This window comes from Neophocaena asiaeorientalis, unplaced genomic scaffold (assembly GCF_003031525.2).
Source record: "Neophocaena asiaeorientalis asiaeorientalis breed wild unplaced genomic scaffold, Neophocaena_asiaeorientalis_V1.1 scaffold132, whole genome shotgun sequence".
Classification (NCBI taxonomy): domain Eukaryota; kingdom Metazoa; phylum Chordata; class Mammalia; order Artiodactyla; family Phocoenidae; genus Neophocaena; species Neophocaena asiaeorientalis.
This window is the reverse complement of record NW_020173393.1, coordinates 4,502,272-4,524,299: the sequence shown is the minus strand read 5'-3', so window position 1 is coordinate 4,524,299 and position 22,028 is coordinate 4,502,272. Positions and strand designations below refer to the sequence as shown.

Below are 22,028 nucleotides of genomic sequence, written 5' to 3'. Positions count from 1 at the left end.
CCCTGACTTCAGACTATACTACAAAGCTACAGTAATCAAGACAGTATGGTACTGGCACTGAAACAGAAATATAGATCAATGGAACAGGATAGAAAGCCCAGAGATAAACCCACGCACATATGATCACCTTATCTTTGATAAAGGAGGCAAGACCATACAGTGGAGAAAAGACAGCCTCTTCAATAAGTGGTGCTGGGAAAACTAGACAGCTACATGTAAAAGAATGAAATTACAACACTCCCTGACACCATACACAAAAATAAGCACAAAATGGAGTAGAGACCTAAATGTAAGGCCAGACACCATCAAACTCTTAGAAGAAAACATAGGCAGAACACTCTATGACATAAATCACAGCAAGATCCTTTTTGACCCACCTCCTAGAGAAATGGAAATAAAAAAAAAAATAACCAAATGGGACCTAATGAAACTTAAAAGCTATTGCACAGCAAAGGAAACCATAAAAACTAGAGGGAAGACATATGGGGACATATGTATAACTGATTCACTTTGTTATAGAGCAGAAACTAACAGACCATTGTAAAGCAATTATACTGTAATAAAGATGTTTTAAAAAATTAAAAAAAAAATGAGTGGATGAAAAAGCAGGCCTAGAGAGCGACTTGAGGGTCTGTAGTATTTAGTGAGTGTGAAGAGGAAGACAAGCCTGCACAGGAGACAGAGAAGGAGTGGCCAGACACGGAAGAAAATACCCGGGAGAGTGTAGTGTCCCAGAGCCAGGGGAAGACAGTGTTTCAAGGGAAGGAGTAATCAGCTGTGTCAAATGCTACTCCTAGGATAGAATCAAGCTCCCTACCCAAAGGAAAGTGAAGATCTTGGATGAGTATTAGAACACCTTTCCCAGGTAAATTGCAAGATGTTCCTAAACAGAAGACCCTTCAGTGATCACCATAAGTCAACGGTGGAACACACCGGAGGGTCACAGAGGAACATCCTAGACATTCAGAGAGGCCATCTGAAAGGCCACAGTCCAGCAGTTCAGACAAATTCCATGAGTTCAGCAAACAGGCATCCCAGCTGAAATCCCAGACCCTGTACAGTGAGGTTACAGGGTCTGGGAGGAGCCATGCTTGGTTGGTCCAACTAGATTCCAGATATAGGGATTGCCCTGGGACGTGGTAAATTCTACTTGTACTTCAGCATCCTTTTAAGGGCACTGGCTCTAGCCACGAGAGATGTGTGCCTCTGTTCCTAACGTAAGTGTGCTGAGAGTGTTCAAAGGTGACACAGGTGTTAAACTGGCTCTGGGACCAAAGGCCAGATAGCACTGACGTGTGGCTCCTACGTCGGAGAGGAAGAAGAGAGGGGCAGAGACAGATGGGCTAGTCCTTCTGCTGCAGTCAGGAGCTTGTCCACGGGGCTCATGTCGTAAGTGCAGATGAGAACCTGCAACAGGACTTACAGGGAAGCACATCAGGGTTCGCTAATGATGGGGCCTCCTAGCAGTACAACCAGCTCTTTCAGGCAGGTACTGAGCACCTCATCAAACAGAAGCTCAATTACTACTACTTTTAAAAATTTAGCCTAAACGTATCAATGCATTACTGAGCACCAAAAAATGTGCTAATAAGCCCTTTTCATATATGAAGTCATTTAATCCTCACAAAACTTGACACAGAAGATGCTAGTTTTATTTTCCCTTTTATTTAGATTAGGAAACTTCACAAATGGGTGAAGTGACTTGTCCAAAGCCATATAACTGGTGAGCTGGGATTCTGTGCGCAAGGCTCACCCCCTTATCATTACAATGAACTGTCCTTGATGGAGCTACTGTTAAGGAAATGCCAGCCCTGGGTCCACCTAGAGAGTTGGCCATCTGACTGGAAATCCAAGGGGTCTGGAAGCCCATTAGTAATACGGTAACTGCATTACTTTTGCCCTAAACCCACCCTTTTCATGAGAGTTTTAAACATAGTATCAGTCCCCGGTCCCTAAAAAGCTCTGTCTCTGGCCCTGGGCGACGTCTGTCTACCAAGCAGGAACTAGAAGTCTGAGAATGGAGAGAAAGGGGGGGATTTGCATGCATCCTCTTCACCTCTGCCCTCCACTGGGAGCCAACCTAAGAACAGTCCAAGTAAATCAGAATTAGCGAGTAGGCACCAGGTGGTACATTTATCCATTTGGAGTAGCTTCAAGGCTCTACCTGAGTCCCCTGTGTGGTGCAGTCATCAAAAATAATCTTGTGAACTCAGTCTGCAATGACAGGAGACTGCTGTTTCCAATACGAGGTTGCATGTCCAGCCTTATACCCCAGCCAGCTGCGCCTTCCATGCTCTGAATACTCCCAAAGGTTGGGACAGTTCTCTCAAAGCAGCTGCTGCTGCCCCCTGCCCTTGACTCTTTGCACGAAAGCTATGGTGGCTTAGAATCTAGTCCCCTCCTAGCTCCAGCCCAGAGTGCACATCTGGCTCTCAATGTGCTACCTATCGACTGTTGCATATGGAAACCTGGCATCCAAGGCAGGGCTCTTAGTCTTTTGAAGCCTGCCTCTCTTCCTCAATACATGGGGCCCGGGTACTATGTTCCCCCCTCAACCCCCAGTCTCCTCCTATGGTACCAAACAACCATCCCAGTTTATACTCCCCAGGGACTCCTGAGACCCAATAAGGACAATGCTTCTCTGTTCTTCTCTGCACTAGTCAGACCACTCTGGTGAGGCTTGTTCACGTGTGGACTCCAACCCCTGAGAGGGCCTTCAGGGTGAAGACAGGCCAAGAGGCTTGCCACTCAAAGTGTGGTCCAATTACCAGAAGCATCAACATCATCTGGGAACTTATTACAAACGCAGACTCTCGGTCTCCACACCAGATCTGCTGAATCAGCTCCTGCATTTTACAAGGTCTCTAGGCGATTCTGGTGCACATGAAAATCCAGACATCATTGACTCTGGAGGAGTGACAGTCAGAATCGGGATTTTTTTGGCCTAGAGAAGGGGAAGATTCATATGAGACTGAATTCTTGCCTTAAAAATGTTGAAAGGCCATTGTGGAAGACGGAATAGATTTGGTCCCTTTAATTTTAAAGAGCAGAGCGAATACAAACCGGTAGGAGTGACAAGAGTAGATTAGGGGCCAACACAAGGAAAGGTTTTAATGTGGAAATGCCACCCAGATGAGGCTAAAGCCCAGCCCTTTGGACACAGTGTTATGATGTCGCGAGGGGCACGAAAGCACTCGTGGTTCCCAAGTCCTATTTCAGACTGCTCACTCTGTCTCCACCGGTTCTTACCTCCTGGGCTTCCTGGATGCTTAACCAAGCCCTCAATGCCTCACTTTCATGAGATGCTGACCTTTCTTCTCGGCTTACTGACCCTACCTTCCACCTCAACCCAGCATCCCTTTATTACAGTGATACCCATGCTCTGAGTGAGAGAAATTTTCCCTGTCATCCTTAGATCCATGGGACTCCAGTGGGGCTCTACCCCCCAAACCCCCAAGTTACTCAAAAAGGCAGGAATGTGTCGACAACGATGAAATGCACTGTCTGGGCACTCACTGTGCTCCCCAGCAAGCAGAAGGGGCTACGTGACCTCTTACATCCCTTTTGATGATGAGATGCTGTGGTTTTATGAGATTGGTCAAGAGCAATGGGTTTCAAACTAGAAATATATGAGCTTGCACCCAGACTCCACCCCTAACTAGTTGTGTGACCTTGATCAAAGCTGTTAGCCACAATGTGACTCGATATCCTCATTTGTAAAATAGGGAGTAAATGACAAGTTCACAGGGCTTTCCTAGGGATCAAATGTAAAAACGGAGGTAAAAACGCTTAATAAACTCTGAGAATTCTGCTCACGTATGTGGCATCATGATGGCACGACCTTGGAACTGGTTCCAGGTGGTAGCAGGGTTTCATGTGTCTGTCAAATGCGGGTGCACCGTGGGTGCTGCCTCCTGGCAACCTGCTGCCCAGGTTCATCCAAACCTTAGGACGAAGGCAGGCAGAGACCCCCGAGTGATGCACTTGTCTTTCCTCCTATAGGCAAGGCCGGTATCAGGCTTCTGTCTGGATGACTTAATGGCAGCAATAACATAATTTGGCAACAAGGCATTAATAATTCTTTCTCAAAGTACTCTCACTGGCTACAACCCTAATTCTATAGCTTTACTTCAGAGAATTTCCCCTGTAAAGATAATGGAGCAAAAATAGAAGTTGCAGATAAAGAACATCTAATTGGAACTGTTAAAACCAAGCAAACCCCCGCGGCCACATAACCCATGCTGGTGATCATTGCTGATGACAAAGAAAGGAAGCTGGCTCTCGGGGACACAATTCCTAAAAGCTACAGTCTTTCAAACACACAGTTGCCTCTTAGCTATCCAAGGGCATTTATCCCCGCATCTACCATGCTGGTCGTTTATGCCCATCTATTTAATGACTTCTTTTGTTGAAGAGTTTTTTCCGTCTTTACTTTGGCTTTACATGCATCTGGCACCCAGTAGAGAAAACCTCCGAAATCCTGACTCTGAGCTGCTACCTCTATGCCAGTGAAGGTTTTGAACATTGCAGGTATCTCTGAGTATTGGGGAGTTTTGCCATGAGGAGGCACCAGGGAGAAGATGAGGAAGCTGGGCAAGTCTCTGGCTCCTCTAAAGTCAGGTATGCACCATATCCCTTCTTGCTTTCCCTGGAAGTGAATTCTCAGAGTGGTAGGCTATTTTTAAGATGGAATTGAAGTCCAAGATAGGAAAGAAGTTGGTAGGAAAGCATCTGGATACTTCATTAGATTCAAGCCTCCAGACTTTACAAATTGCATCCCAAGGCATTGAGAGCATTTGTAATTGTGATCATGAACTACTTTGGCAGTCTTTGAAGACTGAAACTGTAGCGAACAGGAGGGGTGCGAGAAGCCTGGGGAGAAACAAATGCTGTTGTTGACCTTTTTTTTTTCTTAATGGAAAATGTAGATTCCATATATTTCACACAAGGAAGTGTGATGTTGATACAGGAAAAAATATAGACTGGATGATTAAATCAGATTTTTTTCCTCACCATTTACTAAAGGAGGAACTCATTACTAGCAGCCCAGGCTCCACGTCAGTCAGCATCCAACCAGAAAAAGGGAAACTGTTCCAAACATTTAAAATGGAGCAAATTTACTAGAGAATTGGTACCCAGGGGTCAGGAGAGGATGGTGAGGCAACCCAGTGGGTAGCAACCTCAGGAGCCGTTACCCAGCCCAGACTAGAGAGACAAAGGTTCAACAGAGCCTGGAGGTCGGGGCCACCCAACAGAAGCTGGAACTCCAGTAGACCTATGGGAGAACTGGAGCCACAGAGGGGACACGGTCACTGCCAAAGAAGGGGCCTGAGGCCAAGAGAGAGAAGGCTTCTCCTTCCTCTCATGCTACAATTCCTGTCTCCTATTGGCCATACCCAGACACCAGCTGACATGGGGCCCAGGAAACACAGCCTACGGGGGTTACCTGCACAGCAGAGGGAAAGCAAGGGATGGATGTGAGGCCAAATGGGCCAAGGGCCAGCATGAGCTTCCTATGAACAAATGATGCGAGGTGCACCTCATTGCCACTTTTGAGAGGTGTCTGGACTTGTAAATCAGGAGGAATGTCCAGTACTGTGTCTTCACTGCAACAAAGTCAAGCCCAAGCTGCAGAAATTGTGACTGGCTTTCAGGACAGCCAGGTGTTAAATTGTATCCAGAAGATGGCAACAGCAGAGTCAGGATACCTGACCGCATGTGAAACAGCCGTATTATTAATAATAGACTTTAAACACGTTTGGAGATTTTACTACAAGCCAGGCTGCCATGTTAAGCCCTTCCCATATGCTATCCCTTTTAATCATCACGACAACCCTACAAAGCAGGTTCTATAATTATGCCCATTTCAGAGATGGGGAGACTGAGGCTCAGAGAGACTAAATAACAGTAGCAAGCGGCAGAGATGGGGTTTGAACGCTGGCAGTCTGGTACAGACTTTATTCTCTTTAAACCACTATACTATTCTGCCACTTCTTCAATAAATAGGGGAAGGGATTGTTCAACAAAGAAATCTGGCTGTCTTTCCTAAAAAATCTGGAAGAAAGAATCAGACTGGTTCTTTAGGGCATCCTTAGGGGATCTAGAATCTTATCTTGATCAGCCAGACTAAGGCATCTTTGTATTTACTGCTGTCCCTGCTGAGTTTGCCACCTGCTGTCATCATGCAGTTCTATTTCATACCTGCTTTTCTTGAAGATTATCACCCCTCATGCCCTCCCACCAATATATCACATTCTAATACCTAAGGGATTGATGAACATGTCATGTGAATCTTGTTATATGGGCCAAATTATACAGACTTTGCTCAAATGATATTTAAACTTGACCTTTTTAACTTAAGTTCTCTCATCCTTTTCACTTTCCTTGTACATCAACCACCACCTCCAAGCCCTTCACACATTGAGTTTAGTTTTATTATTAATCTCTGGGCTTTCTCTGTAATATCTTTCTTGATATTTAGCAATCAAAGCATCCCATATAATCCCACAGGGAGACAAACAAGCTCAAGGTTAGGGGACTGTTTTCTGCTTTATTTCCAATACTCTTTCTTTGATCTCACGATGACTAATTTTTAAAAATTGTTGACTACCTCCCCGACACCTCAGAACAGTGCCTCCCTCACTAGATCTGGTTGATAATGGATTACTTGAGAAGGATAATTCCATCATTCTTCCAAGTGACATCACCTAGGATGTTTCTCAAGTAATAAATAAATTGCCTCAATTCATCATATGACAGTAATTGCTTTTAGCCAAGATTTAACTTAAAATCAATGTCAAGTAGCTAGAAAACACTACGGAGACTCAGGTTCTTCAAAGATAGCTCTACCCTTGCTGGGGAAGACCATTTAACAAGTACTGAGTTAAGTATAAAGTAGATACAGATTTCTAATACCCCAGACTCCCGCAACATTACCTAGCCAGTCCTAAGAGGTTGGAATTGACTTAATCACGACCTATACAACTAAAACTGCTAAATACTGCTGACAGAGTTGCCCCTTTCTTTCAGTCTTCAATGGAGGTTAGCACCCTGTGGACGGGAATAGCTTTAATTGATTGTTTGAAAGCACTCCGGCCACTCAAATAAATTGTTCCTCAAATTCTGATTCTGCTTGGTTCCACGCGTCTCCCGGATCTGTGTTTCCAGGTGGACCTTCCTTTACACAGCAAATGCTCTGTGTAGGTCAAATTCTAATTCAGTCATGTTACAGACGGTAGGAAAGTGGCCATATAAGATCCTAGCGATGCATTTCTTCTGGGTGCAAGTAAACTCCTTTGTTCTAAGAATTTTTCATGCATTTGGAATTTCGCATAATAGACTTAAGAGCAGTCATGCCCGGTTGATGCCAACTGTTGTCATTACTGACACATCCCTTGGAAGGCATGCCCTTTCAAGGCCTTCACTATCGGTGGGCTGAGAAGTCCTTTTTACTTGGTCTCAGCTGCTCCCTCTTGTGCCCAGGGGAGGCCTGGGGCATGAGTGTTGGACCCTAGCTTGTGGCCAGACTAGGACCGTAAGCTCTGCCTAGTGTTGGGGGTGACACTTCTAAGAAGCCAGAGGTGGGTGCACTTTGTAAACTGGCTTAGGTGTCAGGCCATAATTAGGGTTAAAGACTGGGATGTGGGAGGCTTCCGGGAAGATGGCAGAAGAGTAAGACGTGGAGATCACCTTCCTCCCCACAGATACACCAGAAATACATCTACACGTGGAACAACTCCTACAGAACACCTACTGAACGCTGGCAGAAGACCTCAGACCTCCCAAAAGGCAAGAAACCCCCCACGTACCTGGGTAGGGCAAAACAAAAAAGAATACACAGAGACAAAAGAATAGGGACGGGACCTGCACCAGTGGGAGGGAGCTGTGAAGGAGGATCTGCCGAAGAGGCAAGAGACTTTTTCTTACCTCTTTGTTTCCTGGTGCGCAAGGAGAGGGGATTAAGCGCGCTGCTTGAAGGAGCTCCAGAGACGGGCGCGAGCCTTGGCTAAAAGCGCGGAGCCCAGAGACGGGCAGGAGACGCTAAGGCTGCTGCTGCCGCCACCAAGAAGCCCGTGTGCAAACACAGGTCCCCAATTAAGGACGTGGACTTTGAGAACAAGATTTATGATTTTTTCCCCTTTTCCTCTTTTGTGAGTGTGTATGTGTATGCTTCTGTTTGAGATTTTGTCTGTATAGCTTTGCTTCCACCATTTGTCCGAAGGTTCTATCCGTCCATTAAAAAAATTTTTTTTTCTTAATAATTATTTTTTATTTGAATAACTTTATTTTACTTTTTCTTTCTTTCTTTCCTTCCTTCCCTCCTTTAGACAAGGAATCATCTCAAATTGAGGAGGTGGACTTTGAGAGCAAGATTTATGATTTTTTTCCCTTTTCCTCTTTTTGTGAGTGTGTATGTGTATGCTTCTGTGTGAGATTTTGTCTGTATAGCTTTCCTTTCACCATTTGTCCTAGGGTTCTATCCGTGCGGTTTTTTTTGTTTGTTTGTTTCTTTTAAAATTTTTTTTCTTTCTTTTTCTCTTAATAATTATTTTTTTATTTTAATAACTTTATTACATTTTACCTTACTTTATTTTATTTTACTTTATCTCCTTTCTTTTTTTCTTCCTTCCCTCCTTCCTTCCTTCCTCCCTCCCTCCCTCCTTTCTTTCATTCATTCTTTCTTTCTCTCTTTCTACATCTACTAATTCTTTCTTTCTACTTTTTCCTCCCTTTTATTCTGAGCTGTGTGGATGAAAGGCTCTTGGTGCAGCAGCCAGGAGTCAGTGCTGTGCCTCTGAGAAGGGAGAGCCAACTTCAGGACACTAGTCCACAAGAGACCTCCCAGCTCCACATAATATCAAATGGTGAAAATCTCCCAGAGATCTCCATCTCAACACCAGCACCCAGCTTCACTCAACGACCAGCAAGCTACAGTGCTGGACATCCTATGCCAAGCAACTAGCAAGACAGGAACACAACCCCACCCATTAGCAGAGAGGCTGCCTAAAATCATAATAAGTCCACAGACACTCCAAAACACACCACCAGACGTGGACCTGCCCACCAGAAAGACAAGATCCAGCCGCATCTACCAGAACACAGGCACTACTCCCCTCCACCAGGAAGCCTACACAATCCACTGAACCAACGTTAGCCACTGGGGACAGACACCAAAAACAACAGGAAATACGAACCTGCAGCCTGCAAAAAGGAGACCCCAAACACAGTAAGATAAGGAAAATGAGAAGACAGAAAAACACACAGCAGATGAAGGAGCAAGATAAAAACCCACCAGACCTAACAAATGAAGAGGAAATAGGCAGTCTACCTGAAAAACAATTCAGAATAATGATAGTAAAGATGATCCCAAATCCTGGAAATAGAATAGACAAAATGCAAGAAATATTTAACAAGGACCTAGAAGAAGTAAAGATGAAACAAGCAACGATGAACAACACAATAAATGAAATGAAAAATACTCTAGAAGGGATCAATAGCAGAATAACTGAGGCAGAAGAACAGATAAGTGACCTGGAAGATAAAATAGTGGAAATAACTACTGCAGAGCAGAATAAAGAAAAAAGAATGAAAAGAAGTGAGGACAGTCTCAGAGACCTCTGGGACAACATCAAACGCACCAACATTCAAATTATAGAGGTCCCAGAAGAAGAAGAGAAAAAGAAAGGGACTGAGAAAATATTTGAAGAGATTATAGTTGAAAACTTCCCTAATATGGGAAAGGAAATAGCTAATCAAGTTAATCCTAAAGATGCTACCAGAAAACTACTAGAGCTAATCAATGACTTTGGTAAAGTAGCAGGATACAAAATTAACGCACAGAAATCTCTGGCATTCCTACACACTAAATATGAAAAATCTGAAAGTGGAATCAAGAAAATACTCCCATTTACCACTGTAATAAAAAGAAGAAAATATCTAGGAGTGAACCTACCTATACAAATACCGTATGCTAACACATATATATGGAATGTAAGGGAAAAAAGTGTCATGAAGAACCTAGGGGTAAGACAGGAATAAAGACACAGACCTACTAGAGAATGGAGTTGAGGATATGGGGAGGGGGAACGGTAAGCTGTGACAAAGCGAGAGAGAGGCATGGACACATATACACTACCAAACTTAAGGTAGATAGCTAGTGGGAAGCAGCCGCATAGCACAGGGAGATCAGCTCGGTGCTTTGTGACCGCCTGGAGGGGTGAGATAGGGAGGGTGGGAGGGAGGGAGACACAAGAGGGAAGAGATATGGGAACATATGTATATGTATAACTGATTCACTTTGTTATAAAGCAGAAACTAACACACCATTGTAAAGCAATTATACTCCAATAAAGATGTAAAAAAAAAAAAAAAGCCTGGGATGTGGCTGAGGTTGGAGTGAAATCTGAAGGGGTGATCAGGAGCCAGCCTGTGGCTGAGGTTTAAGCGCATCTGTTGGTCAGTCCGCACCCAAGGTGAGGGGTCAACGTATGCTTAGAGCTATGCTTGGACTTGGCCAGAAATTAAACTTCGCCCACAGCCATGGACGTGGGCAAAGCTACGTGACCTCCAAATGGACTACACGCATTCCTGTGGCCTCATTAGCACCCATTCAACCCTTGGCCACAGGGAAAAAGTCCTAGCTATTGCCTGATGTGAGTGGTGCTGGGATTATAATGATGATGTGGGTACAGCCAGGTACTGGGCATGCAAGGTGATTAGGGGACCACCCCGCTGTCTGAGAACTCACTATATAGTTGCGGAGACAAGTGTGCAAGCTGAACATCGAAGCTCCGTGTGAGGTCTGTACAGCGAAGGGAGTGTATGACTCTGCTTAGGCAAAACTAGACTACAAGCTTGATTTCCGTATGGCATCAGTGGTGTGGGACACGCTGTGGACCACCCAGTGGTCTCCTCCCTCCCTTCCCCACCCCGGCTCCCTGTGGTCCAGAAGAAGCCTGCCCCATGGATGAGGATGGAGAGGCCGAGTCAGCTCAGAACCGACAGTGCCAGCTCCCTGCTTGCAGAACTTGTGTGTTGAGCCTGGAGCCCAGGGGGCTCAAAGTTGCTTAGCTGTGGGAGTGAGGGGCACCCAAGGCCTGCGCTGGGGATTAAGGATTTAGTCTGAAGAGCAGATGTGAGAGAGAACACACACTCTTTCGGAGGCCCAGCGGCGAAAAGATAGTCCCTTTAGACTTTCTCTGGCAGCCGCTGTGAGAGAGCAAATGGTCACACTGAATGGATTGTTAATTCTTCCTGTGGAGTTCAGAGCAGTCCTGGGCAGCTGTAGAACAAGGGAAGCCTTCACAGGAGCAGTCAGCGTAGAGGCAGCACAAAAGCCTACCAGGGATGGCCTACAGGTCAAATGATGCCAGGACAATGGGAAACAGCCTGGTTGGTGAGGCAGAGGCCAAGGGCGGGGTGTGACCAGCAGCAGATGCTAAAGCTATTGAAATGCAGGAGGCAGATCACAGAGGGGAGGGTCAGGGCCACACAGGGGAGCCCCGCTGAGAGACAACTGCAGAGTCCAGCCAACTCGGAGACCCCACAGCGGGGGCAGGGGGGCCAGAGGGATTCTCTGGGATGTTGGCCCTTGGTCTTGGCCGCCTTGAGGTCTGTTTGCTGTAAAGGCACGGCTCTGGAAGGTGGACCCCCGCCTGCTGCCTGATGCTCAGGATTTCCAAGCGCGTTTCCAAGTGTATTAGTTTCCTAGGGTTGTAATAAATGACCACAACCTGGGTGGCTTAAACAACAGAAATTTAGAGGCTGGAAGTTTGAAATCAATATGTCAGCAGGGCCATGCTCCCTCTGAGGCTGGGTAGAATCTTTCCTCGCCTCTCCTAGCTGCTGGCATCTGCTGGCAACCCTTGGCACTCCTTGGCCTGTAGATGCATCACTCCAGTCTCCACCTCTGTCATCACATAGGTTCTCCTTGTGTGTCTCTGTCTTCACCTGATGTTTTCCTTTTCTTGTAAGGACACCAGTCATATTGGATTAGGGGCCACCTTCATGACTTCATCTTAACTAATTATATCTGCAAAGACCTTCTTTCTAAATAAAATCACCCTCACAGGAACTGGGGGTTAGTTCTCCTTCAACACATCTTTTGTGAGGGACACAATTCAACCCATAACCCCAGATTACGCTGAGTCATGATTCAAACAGCCTGGGAAGGGGCTGCAAATGGGAGGGAGGTCTTAGCATTTCACTAAGTAAATTCAAACACGAATGGGGTCAAATGGAGAGCACACAGTAAGAGGGATGGGAAACTCCTGCTTGGTCATGGGCTGAGTGGAACAGGAGGCTTCTGGAAGGACAGTAGGTCCTGGCTTTATTTGTCTGAACAACACAGCGGGATGTACCAGGGGCCAAGGTGTCCCCAAGGCTCTTACTCAGAAACATAATCCAATTCATTCCAACTGATTTCGGCCAAATTGATCCCCTAAGGGGTGCCACAAAGGGGCAGGAATGGGGAGGGGAAGAGAAGATTTGACCAGCCGGGGCAGCTCTGCCCAGATCATACCTCTGGAATATGCAGCTCATAGCAAGTATCAAGGTGCCTGGAAAGGAGAGAAGGCTTGTGGGAGGCAGAGAGAGAAATCTATAGCAGGGATTAGTGAAAGCATGGGCAGGATCAGAGAGAACACGCAGCACAGAATTCAGATTAGTGCAATGCAGCTGAGTGAGGGTAATAAAACCAGCAGTGGGAGCCGCATTGATTGTTGAGATTCCAGCCAAATCCACCATGAACGTGTTTTCTTTCTTCCAGCCTTTGCCCCTTGGCTTTTGAAAGCAGAAACACTGAATCACCGTGTTCTGTACTAAAAGCTGATCTACCCCCCTCCCCAAAGGATGGATAGAAAAGCAGCTCTGCTATTAGCAGATGATAGAGGGGAAAAGCTGAGGTCTGGAATGTTTGCCCGGTCGGTTCTCACTCACACGGACACAGAGTCTGGGGACAGGTCTCTCTGGGATACGCATGATTCCTGTCCCCAGCCTGACCTCTCCTGGGTCAGCACCATGCGGGTCCAGGCTGGGTACTGGGCTCAGCAGGGCTGGACCAGTGGATTTGGAGGAATCCTATTCAAAGGCTCCAGAGAATCAGTCTCTAGGAAGCTGGGCAGATGGGGCTGCATGGAGTCCAAATACTGGACTGAAAACCAGTGCTCAGTGACTCAATAAACCTAACAAAATGGTAGATGGGGGGCTTGAAGCTTCACAGGGTGGAGGCCGAAGGTAGGGTGGGGCGGTGCGCCATGCCTGGCACATACTCTACCTGCCCATTTATTAGTCCACTCGTGCATGGGGCCAGGTAAATGGCCACTATATATGTGCTGGGCAGAGGGAAAGAGGTGACAGAAATCAGACAGTTCCAAGACAAGCGCTTGTAATGAGAATGTGTGCCCTGTTGGAGGGGAACCCCACTCAGGGCTGAGGGGGTGTCCTCGGTGCCCACTGGCCTGGCCAGTTGACCATCTTCTTTAGGTGCAGCCTGAGACAGTGGGGATCTGGGAAGGCTTTGCAGAGATCACACTGTCTGAATTTGATTCCAGGGGGTGAGTAAGGCAGACCATGCAGGGAGATCATCCAGCAAAGGGAGCAGAGTGTGATAAGGCAGGTCCTATGTACATAACCAGTGTGAGTGTGGCACTGGGCACCAAGGAGGAAATAGAGGTGGGGAGATGGGGAAGGGTCAGTGACTAGAGAGCGAAGGGCTTTCGATTCAGGCTAACTGTCCCCGAGCACAAAGGGAATCTTGGGAGCATCTTAATCAGGATCAGACTCTTATTTCGGGGTGGTCGCTTGTCTTCTGTGGAGCGTACGTCGGAAAGGACCAGCGTGATGATAGGGAGACCACTTTGGAAGCTGTTACACTAATCTGATGAAGACTTTATGAATCGCAAACATGAGTCGCAGCAGTGAGCAAGAAGGGAAAGATGCAGAAGACATTTCGGAGGCAAATATCGGACAGACCTGATGACTAACTGAATATTAAAGACGGGGAGAGAGAGGTCAAGGATGACGCTGGGTTTCTGAATCTGAATTTTTTTTCGGTACGTGGGCCTCTCACTGTTGTGGCCTCTCCCGTTGCGGAGCACAGGCTCCGGACGCGCAGGCTCAGTGGCCATGGCTCACGGGCCCAGCCGCTCCGCGGCACGCGGGATCCCCCCGGACCGGGGTACAAACCCGTGTCCCCTGCATCGGCAGGTGGACTCTCAACCACTGCGCCACCAGGGAAGCCCCTGAATCTGAATTTAATGGCAGTTTGGATAGCAGACTGGAGACGGATTTCTCCTTGGTCTAAGGGGAATATCCCAAGAGAGAAAAAGGTGTAGCGAGGGCCTCAGTCTCTTATACGCACCTTGCTTGGATGCTTGCTTTATAGGAAACACAGACATTCACATGCTACAGGAGAACACTCCACAGGGGATAGGGCACCCCAGCAAGATGCCTTCCTCTTCTGCATTGTCTTTTGAGTCCATTGGGAGAGTGGCAGCAGAAGCTGGCAGTCAGAATGGTGTTCCAGGACCCCGGAGTCTGTCAGGCTGTGAACATCTGCTGTAAGACTACTGACAAAGGTGACACTCTGGTGCACTTGACTGAGTACTCGACTCCTTCCCTGCTTCATAGCGTCTGCCTGCAGCCACTTGAGCAGCCAAACGGAAAAGCTGAGGAGGTTCTGCGGTGACCACCTGGCTCCTGACCACCACCTGCCTCCCTGACCCCCAGCTGTTCTTCAGGTATTCCGCCCCCATTCTGCAGGTGCAGCCCCGGACTGTGCTCTGGGACCAACTGAAGCCTCCGTCAAGGGGAACTGGAGGATGCCCAGGTCTAAGGACTTCAGCATCATGCTGCCTCACTCACCATCCTGCTCTTGCTTTGGGCCATCTCTGCAGCTGGGGTTGCTGCGCTGCTGTGTCCAGCCTCCCACCTTGTATGTCCCAATTCCCTAATGAGCCCCGGTTTGTGAATCCTGCTTGGCACTTTAGATGCCTCAGACCTGGGGCTCTGGTGGGTTCTTACCTCTCACCCCCATCCTCTGTGTTTCTCAGGCTGGGCCACAGTTCTGGCCCAGCCACCTGCCTGAATGTCACCAATGTCGCCAGATTCTCTGCTTCCCTCCTCTCTGGACCTCAGTTTCCTCACCTGTAAAATGGGTTTAGGATAATAATGACAGCACAAGTCTAAGCACTTAAAGTTTATTTCTCATGTATTCCTCTCAACAACTAGCAATCATTAGTGTCCCCATTTTGCAGACAAGGAAATGGGGCAAACTGTGTCATCTCTCTGAGGCTCCAAGTCCCACAGCTAGTATGTGATATAGTTTTTGAGGCACAGTCCTGGATCATGGTAGTTCTCGGTCCCAGGCATGTAAGGGGTGCTCACTAACACTGGCCATGGGTGCAGAGCATAGCGGGTAAGATTACAGACTTTCCAGAGACCTAGGTTCAAAGCCCGTTTCATCATTTCCGAGTTGTGTGGTTTCCAGTCACCAGAGCCTCAGACTTCTTATCTATAAAATACAGTTTCCTTATCTATAAAATGAGAACGCTAATGGTACCCTACACGGTAGAGTTGTTGAGAAGTTGCAGTACGTTAATAATATGAAACCCTCAGCGCATTCCACGGGACGTAAGAAGGATGTAACACATATTTACTATTTCATTGTGCTTTTCATCATGTTCAACACTCCTGGTGCCACTGTCCCCCAGAGCGGCCACCTCTCTCCAGCCAGCAGGCTGCACTCCCACTGCCTGTCTTCCACCTCTCTCCGCCAAGCACAGCCCCATCATGGTGGATGTCCAGGTTTAAGTCTTTTCCAGAGAGCTTCATCTGGTCCTCCTGCCTCTAGCTCCTCTTCTCACACCATCCATCAACCCCTGCCAGAGGGCAGAACCTCCCTGGGAGGGTCGCTCACTCCCCAGGATGTCCAAGCCTGCCAGGGGCACCAGGCAACCTGCTGGGCCTTCCCTAACGCTGCCGTGCTGCTTCCCCATCTGCTCTCAGCCACACAGCCTTGCCCCAAAGGCTCAAACTCTTTCTACCTGGATCCAAGATTTACAAGACATCCCTGGAAAAGTTGCTTTAGAGGCAGTTAGCTGCAGAGCAGTCCCAGAGAGCATATTATGGCCTGAATCCTGTCACTGTGGCAAGGCCCTGATTTAAAGAATTGCCAGGAAAATAACAACAGAGAGATTTCACATAAAGTGCAAAGGAGGGAATGATAGAGTGGAGTTGTACCTGGCACCCTCTCAAACCAGGAGCCCTGCTGGAAATGCATCCACTTTGTCTGCTGACCCTGGTCATGACTGAGCCAGGCAGGGCAGGGACTCATCCTTACTACATCATAGATAAGGAAACCAAGGCTCAGAAAGGCTCAGTGATTTGCCAAAGTTCCCCAGTTTTAAGGAACAGAGTTTGGGCTCCACGTGAGGGCTTGTCCCAAGGCCCTCCTCCCCAGGGAGAATGGACAACGGGCACTCAGCATGGGCAAGGCAGTGACTATGGGCCAGCCTGCGGGTTCAGATCGGAGCAGGGCTACCTGGCTGACTTTCGGTGCATCCATTCTAGCCTCCAGATTGGGTGCTGCCAGTCTCCTACTGGGCTCAGTCTCCCAGAGCGCCCCCTGGAGGCCTGGCCAAGCTACTGCAGGGGCTAGGAAAGCACTGTTTCAGTGATGGTGGGTCTGGGGTCCACCTGGTCCTTCAGCTGAAATGTTAAATAACTAGTCATCTGTTCACTGCAGCCTCAAGTCATCCCACTACAGAAAAACACCCAACCCTGACCATAAGAGGTTTTACCTTATTTTTTTCGATGGAAGCACCCCTGGCCTCTGCCCACTACATGCCAGTAACGCCTCATACCCAGCTGTGACAACCAAATACATTTCCAGATATTGCTGAATGTCGCCTGGGGGTGTGTCTACATGGAATAAAAAGAACTGAACATTTATTGACCCTCTGTACTCTGTGCATCTACGCTTCTGTCTACCAACTAGGCTCACAGATGGTCAAGCCATTTTGTTGGGTATTTTTTAATTTTTAAAAATTGAAGTATAGCTGATTTACAATGTTGTTTTAGTTTCTGGTGTAGCGCAAAGTGATTCAGTTTTATATCAATATATATATATTCTTTTTTCAGATCCTTTTCCATTATAGGTCCTTACAAGATACTGAATATAGTTCCCTATGCTATATAGTAGGACTTTGTTGTTTATCTGTTTTATATACAGTAGTTTGTATCTGCTAATCCTAAATTCCTAATTCTCTCTACATCTGCGCTAAAATGATAGCCACTAAGCCACACGTGGTTACTGAGCACTTGAAGTGCGTCTAGTGTGAAGGAGGAACTGACTTTTAAAATTTATCTCCAATAATTTAAATTTTAACATGGGAACACTGCAAAGTATATTTTGTTAAGCACAGTGTTTATCTTTTTAGGATAATACTTCATTATTAACTGTTCAAAATGTAGCATCTGAATTGCAAAGTGCTGTAAGTATAAAACTGACACCAGATTTCAAAGACTTAGTGCTAAAAAAAATGCAACGTTATCTTTCATTAGTAATTTTAAAATACTGCTTACATGTTAAAATGATAATATTCTGTGGACATTGGGTTAAATAAAATTTATTAAAATGAATTTCACCTGTTACTTGTTACTTTCATGTGACTCTAAAAAATTTCAAAATACATACATGTCCGAGATGCTATATCTACTGAACACAGTGCAACTCTGGAGGTTTTCAGCAGGGGGTGCTTTTGCCCCTCAGGGGATATCTGGCTGTGTCAGGACATGTACTTGCTGTCCTAGTTGGGGAATCAAGTGCTCCTGGCATCTAATGGGTTTAGGGATTTGCTAAACATCCTACAGTGCACAGGACAGCCTCCCACCACTAAGACTTATCTGTCCCCAAATGTCACTAGTGCTGAGGTTGAGAAACCCTACCCTAGAGCATGAATTCCTTGAAGGAAAAGCCAGTAAGTCAGGAAGACCTGAAGAACTAGTCGGAGTTATCACACACAGTTCTCACCATTAATGATGGCCAGGGGTGTTGGTAAACTTGCTTCTCCTGATGAAGAGAATGAAGCCCACACTAGATCAATGACTCACAATACGTGGCTGAGCTGAGACTTGCACTCAGCCTGCACTCACTCTAAAAGCCAGCCTGCCCCCTTGCTCCACAGCCGGCTTCCACCGTCCTCGGAGTTGGTGCTGATGCGAAGAGGCTGCTCGTATTCACAGTCTAATGTCTCCATTACTCAGAGCCGGGTGGTTATTATTCACATCAGCCGTTATTGCTACCAGGGGATGAGCATTAACAAAAACGCCCTTGGAAAGGGACAGCCTGCTCGAAATACTCGCGGGCACCTCACCCATCAAATGAGGCTGAGAAAGGCATGGAAATAAATGCCACACAATGAAATAAACCTGTCAGAGAGGGAGCGTTCAGATGCCTCAGAAGGCAAGAGGTAAAACAAATGTGCCTGATATGGGATTGACTCCAGGACTGCGGACTTGAAGAGAGCCCGGAAAACAATGGCCCAGCAGGAAGGGAGCTGCTTGCACCCTCCAGAGAAGCACTGTTTCCGTGGTACACTGGGTGTGGGCATGTGGTAGGAACAACTCTCTTCTCACTGTCACCGTGCATCCGTCCGCAACTGCCACCTCCTTTGGGGTGAGACTGAGGCTGGGGGCCTTTGATGGGATGGGGTAGGAGCCTGACATTTGATGAAGGCCTGGAGAGCAGGGTACTCTCTAGGGTCACCTAATGTAATCTTGAGTATGACTCTGCAGTAGGTGTGACGATTCATTTTGCAGGTGAAACAAAGGCTGTGCAACTTACTTGAGGTCATATAACTAGGGAGTGGCTGTGATGACATTCCTAGGGTGTTGATGGTGACATGCTGGGCTATGGGGCTTGATGGCAGGCACAGAGGCGGGGACAGGACTTGGCTGTCGTGAATGTTGTGAAGGCCCTGCTCAGATCTCCTTTCCTGGGCTGGTGCGCTAATCTCCAGCTGGTGTGGGGGGAGCGGTGCTGGCTGCTAAGAGCTCACAGCCACCTCCTTCCCTGCAGAACAGCCATAAGGCAAAGTGAGGTTGCCTCGCCAGGACACGGGCAACGGCTAAACTGACACAGCGGCACAAATGCTGGACCCCCTGCCTCAAAGTGGGGACACCCCAGTGATAAGAGTCCACACTCCAGAGCCCCCGTGGGCTCAGCTGACACAGTCTCCACATCCTCCCTTGGCTTCTTCCCTGGCCCTATCCCATCTCCCTCACTTTCTTTCTTCTGAGAATAATTTGCACAAGAATCCCCATCTCAGGCTCTGTGTCTGGGAAACCCAGGCTAAGACAGTGAAGCAGTGCTTCACTGAGCAGTGAAGTTTCTGAGTTTGGGAAAGGGGGTGAACAGAAGTGGACCATGAGGTCCTGGACGGCTGGACTCATGTCATCCTTGCATGATGTATCCCCTTTCCCACCACGACACACTGACCAGTCAGGGACTAGCAGAGGGGAGACTGCTGTCTGAGCAAGAACTTTTGAGAGAGGTGCCAGTTAAAGATTTGAAATCTCTAAGAAACCTCCACTGACCAGGAAGGACCCCCGCAGTAGAGATCTCTATGTCAGCAGGGTCTCATCTGTCTCTGGGGCTCCATGATGGGCATCAGCCTCTGATGGGTTCTGCATCCCAATCTTTGAAGAGCAGCGGAAGTTTATATGAAATGAGATTGAAATACAGTGTGCTACAGGGAAGGGGCTGCTATTTGCTTCAAATAAATACCTACACTATTTATTTGGACTGGGTGTTCCCATGGCACCCTTTTTCATATTCATTATCTTGTTTCATCTCAGGATACGGCTGCAGAAGACTCTGCAGGTGCAAAGTCTGTAAGAAAACGGTGCTCCCTAAGAGGGAAGCATTATTGCCCTTACTTAGCAGCTAGGAGAGGTGGGAATCATCACACTGAAGTGACCTGTCCAAGACAAATGGCAGACGCTGTGGGGGTCACAGCCAGATCTAAGCACAGATAAGGCAAGTCAATTTTCCCCCAACCTCAGACCACAGCTCAGCTGTCACTTCCCCTGGGAATCATTCCCTGAGCTCCAGGTATGTTTGTTGGTTTATCTTGAACACCACACATCTCTTCTTTGTAGCGTGACTCAGAGTTGCAGTTGTCCATTTATTTGTGTAGTTTTTTTTTTTTTTTGGATGAATGGCTCTTTCCCCTCCTCCAAAGGTACAGGAATAGGTTTTCTTTTGCTCATCACTATATACCTCAACGCTTAGAGCAGTGCCTGGCACATAGTAGGTACTTTGTATGCATTAGTAGAATGGGTGAATGGATGAATAGATGGATGGATGGATGGATGGATAGAGGGAGGGAGGGAGGGAGGGAGGGATGGATCGGGGGGTGGAGGGATGGCTGGGTGGGTGGATATGTGGGTGGGATGGAGAGACTGCCAGTTCCTCTCGGGTGCACCTGGCCTGCAGGGACCACTGAGCACAGGCTGCTCTCACTCCCCTCCCCCCCCGCCCAGGGCTCTGGTGATCACCTGTGGTGAGAAGGCAGAGTGGAGTCCCCGGGGTCACCTGGGCGCTGCCCATTGGTGCTGACCACAAGGAAGCCAGTCCCCAGGCAGCATGCAGAAGAGAAGGAGAGAAAGAAATAGACATGAACACGTGCAGTACGGTGAACAAAACTGCAATTCTCGTGGCTCTGAAGAGCTCACACTAAATAGCAAAAGAACATCATGATCTAACAAAACAGGGCCTGAAATAGATTTTTTTAATGAAATAATAAGAGTCTCCATTTATCAAGTACCCACCGCATGCCAGGGACTCTGCCAGGTACTTCACACACAATGTTTCCAAGACTTAGAACAACCCAGAAAGGTCAGTATTACTATAAACGAACCCATAGCCTTTCCACCCAGACATCTTCTCCCCGTCTTCCCTTTCTTAGTGAAAGGTGCCATCATCCATGTAGCCACGCCATCTACAAGCCTGGGAGTCATCCTTTACCTCTCCTTTTTACCGATCTCCCACTTCTGATCACTTGGCATGCCTTCTTAATTCTACTCTAGAAAAGGTACTGAAGCTGCCCCCTTCTCTCCAATTTCATCTCCACTCCGTTCAAGACATCCTCCTGTTTCGCTTGGGTTATTGAAGCAGCCCCTGCTGGTCCTCCCGCCTCCAGTCCTGTCCCCTTCAGTCCGTTCTCCATCCTTCAGTTGAAACGCATCAGTGGCCCTGTTGTGCTCCAGGTCAACTTCAACCTCCTTAACCCAGTTCACAGACCGTCAGTGATGAGTTCCCTGCCTGCCCCTCCAGCCTCTCTCCACTCCCACCACCGCACTCTGTGCTCTGTCCCGAGTACAATAAACTCCTTTCCCTCATCAGCAGCACCCCCCGGCCCACCTTCTTGTCAGCAGGCCTTACCTAGGCTGGTCACGTGGTGTGGAAATACCCACTTCCTGCCTCTTCACCTGGATGACGACTGTTCATCCTCCAGGTGTCGGTTCAGAAGTCCTTCGCTCTGGGAGACCCACCATATATGGGTCAGATGCCCTTCTTCTGTCTCCCCCGAACACCCTGGTCTTCCCTTCCCCAAGCAATAACCTCACTGTATTTTAAGTGGCTGCCACCCCCGCAATTCTGAGTCTCCTTGAAATCAGTCACTGTCATTTACTCGTCATTTACAAATGTCCTGCTGTGGCATTGTGTGGAGCTGCACAGTAGGTACTCAGGGTATATCTGTTGAATAAATGAATGAAGGAAGGATGAATCAGAAAATTGATATAACTTGCTCAAGGCCACAGAACTATGAACTGGCAGAGGCAGTATTCAGATCCTGGTTTGTATGACTTCAATGTTCTGTCCTTTTGAACCCACTACTTGCCTCTCGAAACTGAATCAAAAAGCAGGAAGGTGTCCTAGGCCCCGTCAAAGGCTGCATGTTTCTCTAGTGATTCATCAACAAAATTGTACAAGGTCCTTATACAAAATGGAGAGAGGGGTAGGA

At 47.4% G+C, this 22,028-nt stretch overlaps 1 protein-coding gene across 1 annotated transcript in view; it reads right to left on the bottom strand.

The window, feature by feature from the left end:
• The window catches only part of PTPRT (protein tyrosine phosphatase receptor type T), a 754,628-nt gene that overhangs the window by 158,626 nt on the left and 573,974 nt on the right, over nucleotides 1-22,028 (bottom strand). Inside the window, exon 13 of the mRNA XM_024746810.1 lies at nucleotides 20,560-20,616. Coding sequence (XP_024602578.1) covers nucleotides 20,560-20,616 — 57 coding nt within the window. The remainder of the gene's footprint in view (nucleotides 1-20,559; nucleotides 20,617-22,028) is intronic.